The following is a 13534-nucleotide window of genomic DNA, read 5'->3' as shown; positions in this document are numbered from 1 at the left end:
GAAAATCTCTTTTCTCAACCACACATATATATGCTCTCCTCGATCAACGCTTCCTTAATGTGTTGTTATCTAGTCTTCACATATCCCACTTTCTCATTTGTTCTTATCCATCGTCTCCCCATGAATCGAACTTTGATTAAGACCTAATGGACCACGATGACGGCATTTTAAATAAAACAAAAGAAAAAGAAATGCTCAAAATCGAATTTGAACCTAAGACCTGCCCTTCTTCCAAAGCTTTAATCATGCCATACATAAACACCACCACCACATCTGGTCGCCACCACCACCTTCGGTACCACCTCCGAATTGACGTTCACGAACTTACATGGCATGTGTTTAGTTCTGGTGGTTTAATATATATATATATATATATATATATATATATATATATATATATATATGTATATATATATATATATTATATAAACAAATATCTTTTTTCATATTTATTAATTTAACACTTTAACTACTTACTATGAACATTTCATAAATACATGGACTTTCTATGAACAGTTCATAAACATGTGGTTTGTTTGGAGGGCTAATCAAACTTGTATACTTATAACATCTTAATCTGGAATAACATTCGAGGACCCATATCATTGATTATTCTAGACAAAAAAATATTCATTATAGTTGACCTGTACGTACCAACCAAACACTATTATTCAACTCGGTTTTCATATTAATTTGGACGACAAAATATTATTTTCTTTAGAAAATAGGTTATAAAAAATATACCGAGTAAACTAATTTAAAAACTTGAAGCTGTTATAAAAATTATTGTACGAATCCCTTAAGGTTTAAAGCTTCAAATTTAGCAATCCCGTTTACACATAGCTAGACTTATGAAATATAATATCATGTAAGTTGCAGAAAGTAAGATTGAAAAGGTTGATATTTTTTTTGCATGCATGGTATGTTCCGGTAGATAAAAGAAAAATTATGTGTTTATCTCAACATGTGAAGAGCAAAAATGGAAAACATTTTGAAACGATATTTCATAATATAGAGTCACGTACGTTACTAGGCAGCTAGAGCAATAACAAGAAACGTAATTAATGAAGTATTTGAAACCATAACAAGACATGGCCGGGCCTAAAACATTACAATGAATCAACTCAAAAGGGGACGTATACAACACATGGTTCTCGCATAGATATAGTTTCGCAAAAATCATAGGTTTTGCATAAAACCAGAGTTTTCACATAAAAACATCATGTTCGCAAGAAGAAGAAGAAGAAACTCATAGTTTTCGCATATAACCATAGTTTTCACGTTTGTAAAAGAATCCGAGTTTAAGTGATGTTTCTGACATTGAATATTAGATCGGCGTGAGTACTATAGCATGTGAATACTTGACCGAAGCGAGAACTTTTGAATGAGCGATAACTTGTAGTTGTCGCATGGCGTTGATAGTTTCACATGTGAACCTTGTACGTATTTAGAGTGAAGTACGGTAACAGTCAAGTATAACTTAGCCGGATTATCATGTGAGTTCGATCTAGACCCCTTTTTATGTGTTCTAGGGTCCAATACGTGCATGCTAGCATTTAGAAGTAAGATGTTTCAAATGTGAACGTTGTTATAAGCTAAGTACATACAAATCTACCAATAGTCCCACACACAAACTTAGCCCTTATTGAATTTGGCAATGCCTTGTGGCTGGCTGACAATTGTACAATTGTTAGGCCGGTGTGTGCCTACCTGTAAAATTAGAAGTCGGGTAGGGTTGGACGTTTTTAACCTGGGGCATGTTTGGGATTCCTTATTTTACCTCCTTATAACTTTTCATTAAGTTAATAAGTTACAAAAGTTTAACTTACGAAACTTTTCCTCTCACAATATAAGCAACGCCAAACACCTTATTACTTTTCAAAAAGTTAATAAGTTATAAGTTGATGAAAATAAGCAATCCCAAACACCCCCTTAGTCTTACAATGATGTAAAAGGCAGTTCTTTCCTTTGACGTGACAAAATTTTATGTTTTGTACCCTTAGGTACTCAAGTATTATTATTTTAATTATGTTTGTGAATGAATGTTATGAATCTAGAACTCACTCAGATAAACTGATTTTCTGAATGCCATCAAATTGGTAATAATGATTTTGATAATGGCAAGCACAGAAGCAGGTTTGTCCGGCTGAAGACCGACATCCGAAAGTTTTGAAGTTTTATAATTTTTGTTATGTTAAAACAACTTACATTGTTCTTCTATAGATCCGTCGCCTTTGGGTTTGAACTATATGTATGATTTCTGCTAGGATTTGTGTTAATTTGAAGTTCAATTAAGAACTATCTTGCATGTGTAAACCCAACCTCTGAGACACCTTGAGTTCAGGACATTTCATAGCGAGAACAGAAGTCTGTCAAAGTGATCATATACTCCATGCCATTGATTTCTATTTCATCGAGTTAAGCACGTCAGTATATATGAATGAACTCAAGTGGTTGGCTGTGCCTTCCCAAATTGGCATTCTACATACATATATTCATTTGTAACTTCAATCACAGGTAAACAAGTTACTCTTTCTTTTCTAGAGATTAAGTTTAATTTACCATAGGCTGCGTGACCAAGTCTTACATGCCACAAATTGGTGTGGCTATAGACTCGGTTGGCAACACATTCAAGGTCTCATATTGGTGTTGACTTAGAGCATGTTTGTGATTGAGTTTGAAAAATGTTTATTGACTTATTGGTGTTTTTAAAAAGCCAATAAGTTAAAATGTGTTTGACAATCACAAATTTTTTTTTTATTTTAGCGTTTTGAAGGGATTAAAAAACAGTTTTCAAAAGCATAAAATCCTGGCTTTTTAAAATGACTTTTTGAAAAAGCCAATAAACATTTTTCAAAATCAATTCCAAACATGTTCTTAGTCTTGAATTCCTCAAACAACCTAACGTCATGTGGTCTGAACAAAACATACTTTCATGTCTTAGTTATTTGAGGGACCGAGATAATGCTCTTCATTCCGGGCACATATATTGTAGACTTTGTCAAGGGACAGTTGTCACCTCTTCGGTTTGGAAACGCCACACTCCCGATGCTCGAACTATTACCCAATTGCCTTCATGCTTCTTTGGTTTTAACAATTTATTTTTATCACCGGTTCAAATATTAATAAATTCAAATTGAACCGGAAATGCATTTATTAATTTTTGGTTATAATGTAGTTAGAGATTTTAAAATATATGAAATCATTTAAAATAATGAACATATATGATATATATATAACAATTCTATCACAGAAAGAATATTGAAAGAATTTTAAAAAATGAAAATTTTATAAATATGAAATCATTAAAAATAATGAACATATAATAACATTTCCATCGAATAGAATATTGAAAAAATATAAAAATGTATTGAAGAAATATTCTACAGTGTATGTCATCAAATATTTAATAGAAATAATTAAGAAGATTATGTCATCAAAAATTTTATATTAAGGGGACTATAACTGAGAAGCACATAATCGTTTTTGATGAAAATGAAGTCAGTAAAATTCAAGTTTTAATTACAGTAAGATATCCATTGAAAGCCTCCTTTAATTAAACTAAACATAAATACATCATTTTCAGAGCGAGGAGGCACGAAAGAATTTTGATTTATTTTTTTCTACAGCATTTCATAGTCCTTTTAAATTTACTTGTAAATTAGGTCTATTTTGATAACCACGAGATCTTAAAAAAACAAATCTTTATCCAATTATTTGATACCCTTAGATCAAGGCCCTCTAAATATAACTTTTAGACCTTTTAATCAAGTAAAGCTACACAATATTTTTTTAATTTTCGTAAATATCCCTAAATAAGACTTGTATTTTTTTATTTAGATACACAAGGATAAGTTTATGAAGTCATTGCGTGCATCATTAAATCAAAACAAAGCTCAAAATATATTATTCAACCTTTATAAAAATACAAGTATGATTATGATACACCAATCAACCTTTATAAAAATACAAGTATGAGTATGATACACCAACAATAATCCAAAGTCAACTCCGTATACTGACTATTTCAGTGTGCCATTTCTTTATAAGTTTTCCAACCACATTCACTGGATCAACGTCTCCAACGATCGTTAGTTTCTTGTCTATCAAGTTGATAGACAAGGACTCGATCCCTAAACGAGTTTCAGAAAAGGATTTATGTTTATTAAATCAAATTATGATGCTAAAATTTGGATGATAACTTAATATGAAGTTAAGACTTAAGAACAATGATTTTAACCTGAAAGTCCTGAAACCGCCTTTAAAGCCTTCCTTTTATCATTTTCGTCATGGATATCCACTTTAAGAATCACTTTCTGCAATTTGTTACGGGTTAATAACATTAAAATAGACAAATATGAATGAGGATTAATGATTTAAAGCTAGGAATATAAAATATTTGTTTTTCTAACAAGAAAGAAATAGAGGTTCATTTGAAACGCATAATTTGGCTTGTTTGGTGGATTTAGCCATAGTTTGATGGTTTCCAGGGGTGCACATGTCGCTAAAAAAATTATGGTGATTCCGCCATCTGAGATAGCAGTTCCCCCACCCAAACTTGTCATGGGTCCATCAAACAAGCATGTGACGGGTGAGACAAGTCATGTAAATTCGGCTATCTGAGATAACAGATCCCACCTAAGCTTGTAACGTATCCTATTATGCTATCTCAGATAACAGAATCCCCAAAAACACTTCACGATCAATTTGGTCCACCATAAACCGGTTTTTTTTTTTTTTTTTTTTTTTGCTAAACCCTCAAAACCACAAAAAAATTCCATATGAAAAAGAGGAAGTAATGAAATTTACCTTGCTTTCAGGCATATTGATGGAGATGGTGATCGGTGTGACAAATGGTTGAAGGTTTTGAAATAAGAAAACAGGAAGGTGCGAGGAAAGAATGGGTTGACCGTTACTTGTGGAAGGGATGATATTAGAAAAAATAAGAAAATGAGTGGCCAAAAGTAGCATTCAATTTTTGCAAGTGAAATTGCGTCGTTTAATTACTTTCTACCAAGATGTTTGTACAAGTCCCGGTAAATGTTTGCATTTCATTTTCTTGTTTTCAACACTTGGTAAGTTGTAAAATGTAAACTATGGTTGTGTTGACTGTTGAGTAATAATGGTCTGTTTTGCTGGTAAAAATAGAATTGTTGTGAAAGGGATTAGAAAAATAAATGCTAGCCATGGACCAAGTTAGTAAAGTCTATTATTAATAATAATACTATTTATTTATTTAATTATTTATTTATTGTGGAACGGCATGCAAAGTCTACTAGGGGATATGAGACCAAGTCTACGTTAGGACATAGCACAACCTCTAGGATTTTATTGCTACAGTAAGCTAAACTTTTTATATGACTAAAAATAAATTAAAAAAATAAACAGATAATAATAATAATAATGTTGGACCCCTGTTGCCTATATAAAGACCCCTAAACTCACCATTAATCATACCTTGAAGTCCAGACGAATTTGGAGAGTTCCGAGGCGTCCGAGGCGAGTTTCTGGCAGCTTTGGAGTCGAGGAATCAGCCGGCGAAGTGCTTATTGATCAAGGACGAAGACTCCGGGTTTTATCGCCTTTATTCTTCCGTTCTTATTTATTTTCGCCATGATTTCGTTTAGTATTGTTTTGTTTTATTTTAAGATGCTAGGCTAAACATTATAGACTGCTTAGGCTTATGATGAACCTACTTTGACGTTGTGTTTTGATTTTAGATTTATTTACGTTATGGTTTTTATGATTTAGTAAAAGGTTTACTTCTATTAAATTGATGCGTATGGATATTTAGGATTGTTTGATTAATTGTTATTATTCCATAGTTGCCTTAATTATTGTTTGTCATTATGATAGGTTGCTATTAGGTCATCTACTTTGTGTTTATGATTATTTTATGATTGATTTCGAATAAGATCATAGGAATAATAATTATTAATTAAATAAACCTAAGTGTGCTGCTAACCTAAATAGCTGTAAGGTGCTAGGTTATCGATAGATCTTTATTATTTGATTTTGCTAGATTTAGTTCTTCGTAAGGAGTCCGTCTAGGTTTGATTATTTAATTATTGTTTATTGAATCAATTTGATATATTAAATTGCCTTTGATTTCCGCGCTGTAAGGTAGGATTTCGTATAAAGGAACTAAATTATAAACAATTAGGTGACCGTAAGCGAACTTGATTTTTAATACTGGTGTGCGTTAAAACTTGTTAGAAATCCATAGCTTTTCTCTTGAGAAGGGTCAGGGGTCCTATTTGGTTTTTTCTTTTAAGTGTCTATTTTACGATCCCAGTCCATAACTAAATATTTTCCCGAGTTAATTCATTACCGAAATTTTGGGGAGTCTAGCCTGGGTAGTTTTCTCATCATCATCTTATTTTCATAACAAACTTTGTTTTCGTTTAATTTACTTGTTTTCTTAATTAGTTTTAATTATAATATTAATTTAGTATTTTAAATAAAAAACCCCCTTAAACAAATATAAATAATAAGTCGTGTTTTGTAGTCGAGTCTAATTAGCTAGTAAACATAATTTAAAGAGTCTCGTGGGTTCAATTTCCGGACTTACTTAGCTGTATTAGAGTCGACCGGTTCACTTGCCGGTTAGTAGTTTAGTTAAGTTTAAGAGTCTAGAATTTATTACTTGGTGTCTAGATTAGCGTGTTTTTATATAACTACTTTTAGCACATCAACGGCGCCTTGACCACGGTCATACGACAACTAAGTATAATAGCAGGAGCTTCGACTGTAAAGGCAGGAGCTATAACAGAGTCAGCCGAAGCAACGACTTGACGACACAACGGCAACATAATAATAAATAAGACTTCATTTTATTTCACAAAACAAAAGATGGAGGAAAAAACTAAAGAAATAACCAAGGATAAAAACCTCCATAAATAGGGGAAAAACTAAATATATGAAAAGGAAAAAAGACAAAAACTAAAGATAAAAAAATTGTTCAAAAACTGTTCACCGTAGGGTAAGATATGGAAGAATAAAAATCAAATAGAAGAACTGGAAAGTTCTGGTTTTGTAAATACGTGCTCGGAACCGAACAGTAAGAACAATGTGGCGGCGCGTAAAGATACACATGGCGAGGATCTTTTTATATGTTGCTTGGAAAATTGAACCGAGCAAAAACATGGTTCATGGCCTCATGCCATCCTGTTGTGTTTTCCTTCAAATTTCCCAGAAAAAAAACAAAGAAAAAAGAAAACTATTTTCGGTATTATTAATTAATTATATTTTGTGGACTAAATTTAATATGAAACCAAGTCGAATATCAATAAATTGGATAGTATACAATCAACTATAACTATAATATAAGGTTAAGAACCCAAATGGTGTTTTAGAATAAGATATTAAGAGGGTGTTTGGGATTGCTTCTTTCCATTAACTTATAGCTTATTAACTTTTAAAAAGTAACAAGGTGTTTAGGATTGTTTGTATTGTGAGAGGAAAAATTTCATAAGTTACAGTTTCGTAACTTATTAACTTAATGAAAAGTTATAAGTAGGTAAAATAAGTAGGGGTGCAAACGAGCCGAGCCGAGCCCGAGCTCGGCTCGTTTCGAGCTCTATTTTCAAAGCTCGAGCTCGGCTCGTGATTAGATTCTCAAGCTCGAGCTCGGCTCGGGCTCGGCTTGTTTACTATTTATCAATTATTTTTTATATAATTATAATTGTTTTTATATTTTTTTCTATTATAATTTTATGTATAAAAATATATATTATTTAGTTATTTGTATTTATTTTTTCATCATTATATATATATATATATTAATTAATAATTATAAAATATATATTTTAAAAAAATATATAAATGGCAGACTCGTTTAGGCTCGCGAGCCGGCTCAAGCTCAATAAGTGACGCTCGATTATTCAACGAGGTTACTTTTAGGCTCCAGCTCGAGCTCGGGCTCGGGCTCAATTAAGCTCGGCTCGATCAAGCTTTTTAACGAGCCGATCTCGAGTAGCTTACGAGCAGCTCAGCTCGTTTGCACCCCTAAAAATAAGAATCCCTGACACCCCAGACAGATATTAGAAGACTAACAAAATGACTAATGAGAAAAATAAAAATAAATATTCTAAATAAAATAACTTGAAGCTCTCCTGTAGGAGACGCCTCAATAGGAAAATGAAATTCGAAAATGATATTTTTGTCACTTGTTGGAGGTCGTTCTTTAATCTATATCAGTAGACTTTTTGACTTGATACAAACACATATATAGTCTTGGTATTAATGCGTATTCGAATGGAACTGCACAAGTCGGTTTGGTCTAGGTTGAAAAGGAAACTAAAGCATCAATTTTGATAAAGTTTTAAAGAGTTTTGAGTCAGTTTGGTCTATTTAATTAGAAAAATGAGTCTTGATTATTTTAATTAAGTCTATTTGATTTCAATCTTATATGAGTCTTGCTCAGCAAATAGAGTTTTATCATAATAAATAGTATAAGGTTATTGTATTCATATTTTGTGTGGTTGAATTGTTTCGTTTTTTATAAATAAACAACCAAAAAGTCGTGTAGAGCTCTCACAAAATCAGTATTTAATTAATAGTCCAAGGTTTTTTTTTTCTTTGTGGATAGGGCTCAAAATAATGGAGGCACTAGTGTGTGGGGGCAGCGAAGAAGAATTTAGTTGAATGAAGTTACGGGTTCTACACGCAAGTTAAGGTAAGAGATCAAAAAGAAAAGTAATACAGTTTACTGATTAATTATTTGAGGAGTTCAACTAATAGAGTTTCTTTGTCATTACTTAAAAATCACTACATTTTCTCTCTCATTTTAATTAAATAATATTTTTTTATACCTTTATCATTACCTTTTCTCTTTCATTCACTCATAACCACTTTAGGATAGCATCAACACCTAACTCAACCATTGTTGAAGAAGGGAAACAAAAAAAAATAATAATAAAGTAATATAACATACACAAACAGAAAACATGAGTTTTAATTACCCAAATCGGACTAAAAAGCAATAAATAGCTTATGTTTGACTTTAAAAGTCAACCCGTCAAGGACAAGGGAAAGAAGCCTTGCAATCCAAAAACATTGAGAGGGTATGAAGTGTGAGCAGCTGAAAATGAGTGAAATACACTTGTATTTATAAGCCAAGGGTGTACAAAAAGACTTGAGAGCTCCACCAATAAAATCTCATGCAAAAATGTCCGTTGGTTGCTTTTGAATTAAAGTAAAACCTTTAATTTAAATAAAAGGGGCATTTACATATATCTCTTTATTACGTTCATATATTACATATATACCCAACTCTAAAACTTAATTACATATATCCTCTTTGTTACAACTAAAAATATCAAATATACCCATTTTGATTTATTTTATTTTAAATAAATTCGATGACTATTTTACCCTTTTTATTATATTTTCTTCTCTTGCCTTTTTTTTTCACAGCCAGATAAAAGCCATTGTTTGGCTTGCCGGAAAATCACATCCACCACTCGCTGGAAAAACGCCCAAGAACCCCAAGCCAGTTCATCCTTTTTGGCATCCTTTCTCGCCGTAACACTTCATCATCATCTCCGCCAACACCTCCTCTACTTCAGAAACTGAAATATCACTGGAGATTTTTTCAGATCTGGAATGGCCAATAACCTGAAACATGGCCAAAAACCCCGCCGGAAATAGAAGATGCAATTGACAAGATCTGAAACACTAATTCAAGAGATTTCCGCAACCCTTTGCTGGAAAAACGATTCTGTTAATTATACATATTTTATGGAATTTTCAATTCATTTCCACAAGATCTGGACATGAGTTGTCAACTCTTTCACCAATAATTAAATGTTCCTTTGATAAGGCCTGTGAGTAGGCTACACTCCAAGAATACTAAAAGATTGAGAAGAGGACATTTGGGACAATTTTCTGCATATTCCAAAATGCAAAACAAGAACAGTATCTAAACATGCATGGGAATACATGTCCACCATGCCATGAAAGCATGTTCACCATGTCACCTCCCTTATTTCATGCCATGATCTACCACTACTTCTAAATGCACATGTGACTTAATGAATAATTCAAAACTTGCAAAACAATTAAAAACATGCAGTAAATAAATTGTGTAATTAGTCTAGTAGTCGTGCGGGTCTCCTGGCATCTCTTTCGGCCTTGTGATTGGGCCTGTAGCTACTTGACTTGGACCGGTGGTGTTTTAGGCCGTAACAATTGCCTTCCCCTTCAGTTTCAGCTCGTCCTCGAGCTCAGCATGAACTTCCGGATAATGCGCACAAAAATCTTCATATAACTCCTAAGTCACCTCTGCTATGTCTTGACCTTTCCACGCGACTAACACTTCAACTTTCCCTAGCTTGTAACGATGATCCAGTACTTGACTTGGCTGTAACATAGGCTCCCCTATCCCGATGAAATCTGGTAAAGGAACTGGACTTGGGTTGCCCTTTGCTTCTCGCAGCAACGAGACGTGAAAACCATTGTGTATCTTAGTCCCGGTCGGTAGTTGAAGTCGATATTCCAATGACCCGATACGCTCGATTATCTCGAATGGCCCAAAAAATCTTTTTGAAAGCTTCCTCGTATTGCGATGCTCCACCGATCCTTGGCGATAATCTTGTAACTTGAGGAAAACCATATCACCAACCTTGAATTCTTTCTCCATTCGATGCTTATTTACGAAACTAGCCATGCGTTGTTGTGCCCTCTTTAAGTTTTGCTTGACAACTGATCTAAGGCACTGCAGCTCGTTAAGTGTTTCATCAATCGAAGGACTGTCAGAAGCTCCTGGCTTGTACTTTTCTGGTTCACCCCAACATTCCCCACTTGTCCGACTGTTGCTGAGCAGTTTTTGGATATCAAACGGACCTCCCCAGAAGGTAATTTTAATGTGGCTGATTTCCCTTCTTTTGCAATCAGTTTCGCTACAGCACCCGCTGCTCTAGCTAATTGTCCACCCTTTCCAAGTGTGATTTCTATGTTATGTATGGCCGTGCCTAAGGGCATATCGGTTGAAGTAGATTCTTCTTTTTTATCAATCAAAACCCCTTCCCAAACTGTACAAGCTTCTTCCAAAGCATACGGCTTTCTGGATGTAGATGGTGATATACCGCATCACGTCCGGAATGGGCTGCCCATAGAGTGCTTGAAAAGGACTCATATTAATAGAGGAATGGTGTGATGTGTTACACCAGTATTCCACCAAGTACAAATATTGGCTCCAACTTTTAGGTTCGTCACCTGCAAAAGAACGTAAAAAGTTTTGCAAACATCGATTAACAACTTCAGTTTGGCCGTCCGATTGAGGGTGATAAGCTGTGGAGTAATTGAGCTTTGTTCCAATTTGTTTGAAAAGTTCCTTCCAAAACGTGCTAAGAAAAATCAGGTCACGATCCGTAACAATGCTCTTAGGTAATCCATGTAGGCGATAGATGTTTTGTAGAAACAACGTTGCCAACATCACTGCTCCATAATGTGGTGGTAAAGAAATAAAATGAGCAAATTTAGAAAATCGGTCGACTATTACCCAAATTGCGGTTTTCCCGTGAGACGCGGGCAGGTGGGTAATAAAGTCCATCGACACATCTTGCCACACATTCGAAGGAATGGGTAGCGGCTGCAGAAGACCATAAGGCTTGTGGGTTGGGTATTTCACATGTTGGCAAACTTGACATTGTCGTATAAATGAAATGACATTGGTTTTCAGTTTCGGCCAAGAGAAGGCTGCCGCGAGGCGTTTCATTGTGACCCGAATGCCCGAATGCCCCCCCGCTTGCGATGCATGAAACTCATGACGTAAAAGTGATCGAAGTTGTTGGTGAGAGGGAATAAATATCTTCTTGGTGTGAAAAAGCAATCCCTCCTTAAACAAAAAGTTTGAACCCGATGACTTTGTCATGCACTTTTCTACCAGCCCCTTGCCCTCATTTGACTCATAAAACTTCTTTAATTCACTGACCCACATAGGACTTGAAAAAGAAATAGCCATCACCTGAACAAAATGTATGCGACTTAGAGCATCAGCTACTCGATTGTCTTTTCCCAGTTTATAGTGTATTTCAAAATCGTACCCGATCAACTTGGTGGCCCATTTATACTGCTCGGGTGTTTGAACAACCTGCGACAATAGATGTTTGAGACTTTTTTGGTCCGTAAATATGTTGAATTTTCGGCCGAGTAAGTATTGCCTCCACTTCTTAACGGCTTCCGTAACAGCATACAATTCTCGAACATACGCCGATGCAACCTGCATTCTTGGGAAAATTTTTTTGCTAAAAAAAGTGATAGGATGGTCCGCTTAAGATAACACGACACCAATAGCGACGTTGGAAGCATCTGTTGTAACATCAAATGGTTGTGAAAAGTTGGGAAGGGTGAGTGTTACCAAGGAAACCATAGCAGATTTCAAAGCCATGAAAGCCGCATCACTTTTTTCCGTCCAATTAAATGCGGATTGTTTTAGAAGATCCGTTAAAGGTGCTGCAATCTGAGCGTAGTTACGAACGAACCGGCGATAGTAACCCGTTTAACCCAAAAAACCCCGTAATTTTGAGATGTTCGTTGGAGTCGGCCAAGATTGAATGGCTTTGAGTTTTTCAGGATCATCTTCAACACCGTTTGCCAATATTATGTGACCTAAATAGTCAATGGAGGACACTGCAAAGGTACACTTGGAAGCCTTTGCAAAAAATTTGTGTTGAGATAATGTCTCAAACACCTGTTGTAAGTGGTAATAGTGTTCCTCATTGATTGACTATAAATTAGAATGTCATCAAAAAACACAAGTATATACCGCTGTAATACGTCTCGAAAAAGATCGTTCATTGTTGCATGAAAAGTCGATGGTGTGTTCGTTAACCCGAACGACATAACAAGAAATTCATAATGCCCATCAACGGTTCGAAAAGCGGTCTTGTGTGTATCCTCTGTCGCTACTCGGATTTGATGATAACCTGCTGTGAGATCTATTTTTGAAAATACGACTACGCCATGAAGTTCATCAAGTAACTCATCCACCGTTGGAATCGGAAAACGGTCTTTTATGGTAATGGCGTTTAGTGCACGATAGTTAACACAAAAACGCCAAGAACCGTCCTTTTTTCGAACCAAAAGCACTGGTGACGAAAAAGGACTTTGGATCAGTTTGATTATGCCATCACGAAGCATCTCAGCGATTAGGTTAGACATGATTTGTTTCTGATAATGTGGGTATCAGTATGGACGAACATTGATTGGTTTAGATAATGGTGTGGTGGGAATATGGTGGTCCTGGGAACGATTTGGTGGTAATTGGGTAGGTTGTTGAAAAGGATGATCATATGTTTGTAGTAATTGTTGTATGGTGGGGTTCAATCATTGGTGGAGGGTTTTAAGTGGGTACAATAACATGAAAGTATAAAGCGTGTAAAGATGCAACACTATTTTTGGAAATTAGGTTTTGAAGTAAGGTGGTTGATACTTGGGCTGCATGGGTCTCTCCCCGTAAAGTGATGGCTCTTGGGCCCACATTAAACGTGAGTTGTGGCACCGCAAAATCAGCCAACAATGGGCCCAAAGT

At 34.9% G+C, this 13534-nt stretch overlaps 1 protein-coding gene and 1 long non-coding RNA gene across 2 annotated transcripts; both read right to left on the bottom strand.

Annotated features, from left to right (window-relative positions):
- Positions 1–4018: 4018 nt before the first annotated feature.
- On the bottom strand, positions 4019–4842 carry LOC143617237 (uncharacterized). The gene is made up of 3 exons (XR_013150795.1): positions 4810–4842; positions 4241–4316; positions 4019–4133 (listed from the first exon to the last, which is right to left on the bottom strand). It is a non-coding gene; the product is annotated as an uncharacterized LOC143617237 (long non-coding RNA).
- Positions 4843–9498: 4656 nt separating this feature from the next.
- Positions 9499–10642, bottom strand: LOC143617240 (uncharacterized). The gene is made up of 2 exons (XM_077089861.1): positions 10283–10642; positions 9499–9618 (listed from the first exon to the last, which is right to left on the bottom strand). The coding sequence occupies exons 1-2, from the start codon at positions 10640–10642 to the stop codon at positions 9499–9501; spliced, it is 480 nt and encodes a 159-aa protein (XP_076945976.1).
- Positions 10643–13534: the final 2892 nt, after the last annotated feature.

The sequence above is a fragment of the Bidens hawaiensis genome, unplaced genomic scaffold, assembly GCF_021521415.1.
Source record: "Bidens hawaiensis isolate Kalapana, Puna unplaced genomic scaffold, B.hawaiensis_p1.1 tig00053229_1, whole genome shotgun sequence".
NCBI classification, from domain to species: domain Eukaryota; kingdom Viridiplantae; phylum Streptophyta; class Magnoliopsida; order Asterales; family Asteraceae; genus Bidens; species Bidens hawaiensis.
The sequence above is the reverse complement of the archived record's forward strand: the minus strand, read 5'-3'. Positions and strand labels throughout refer to the sequence as shown.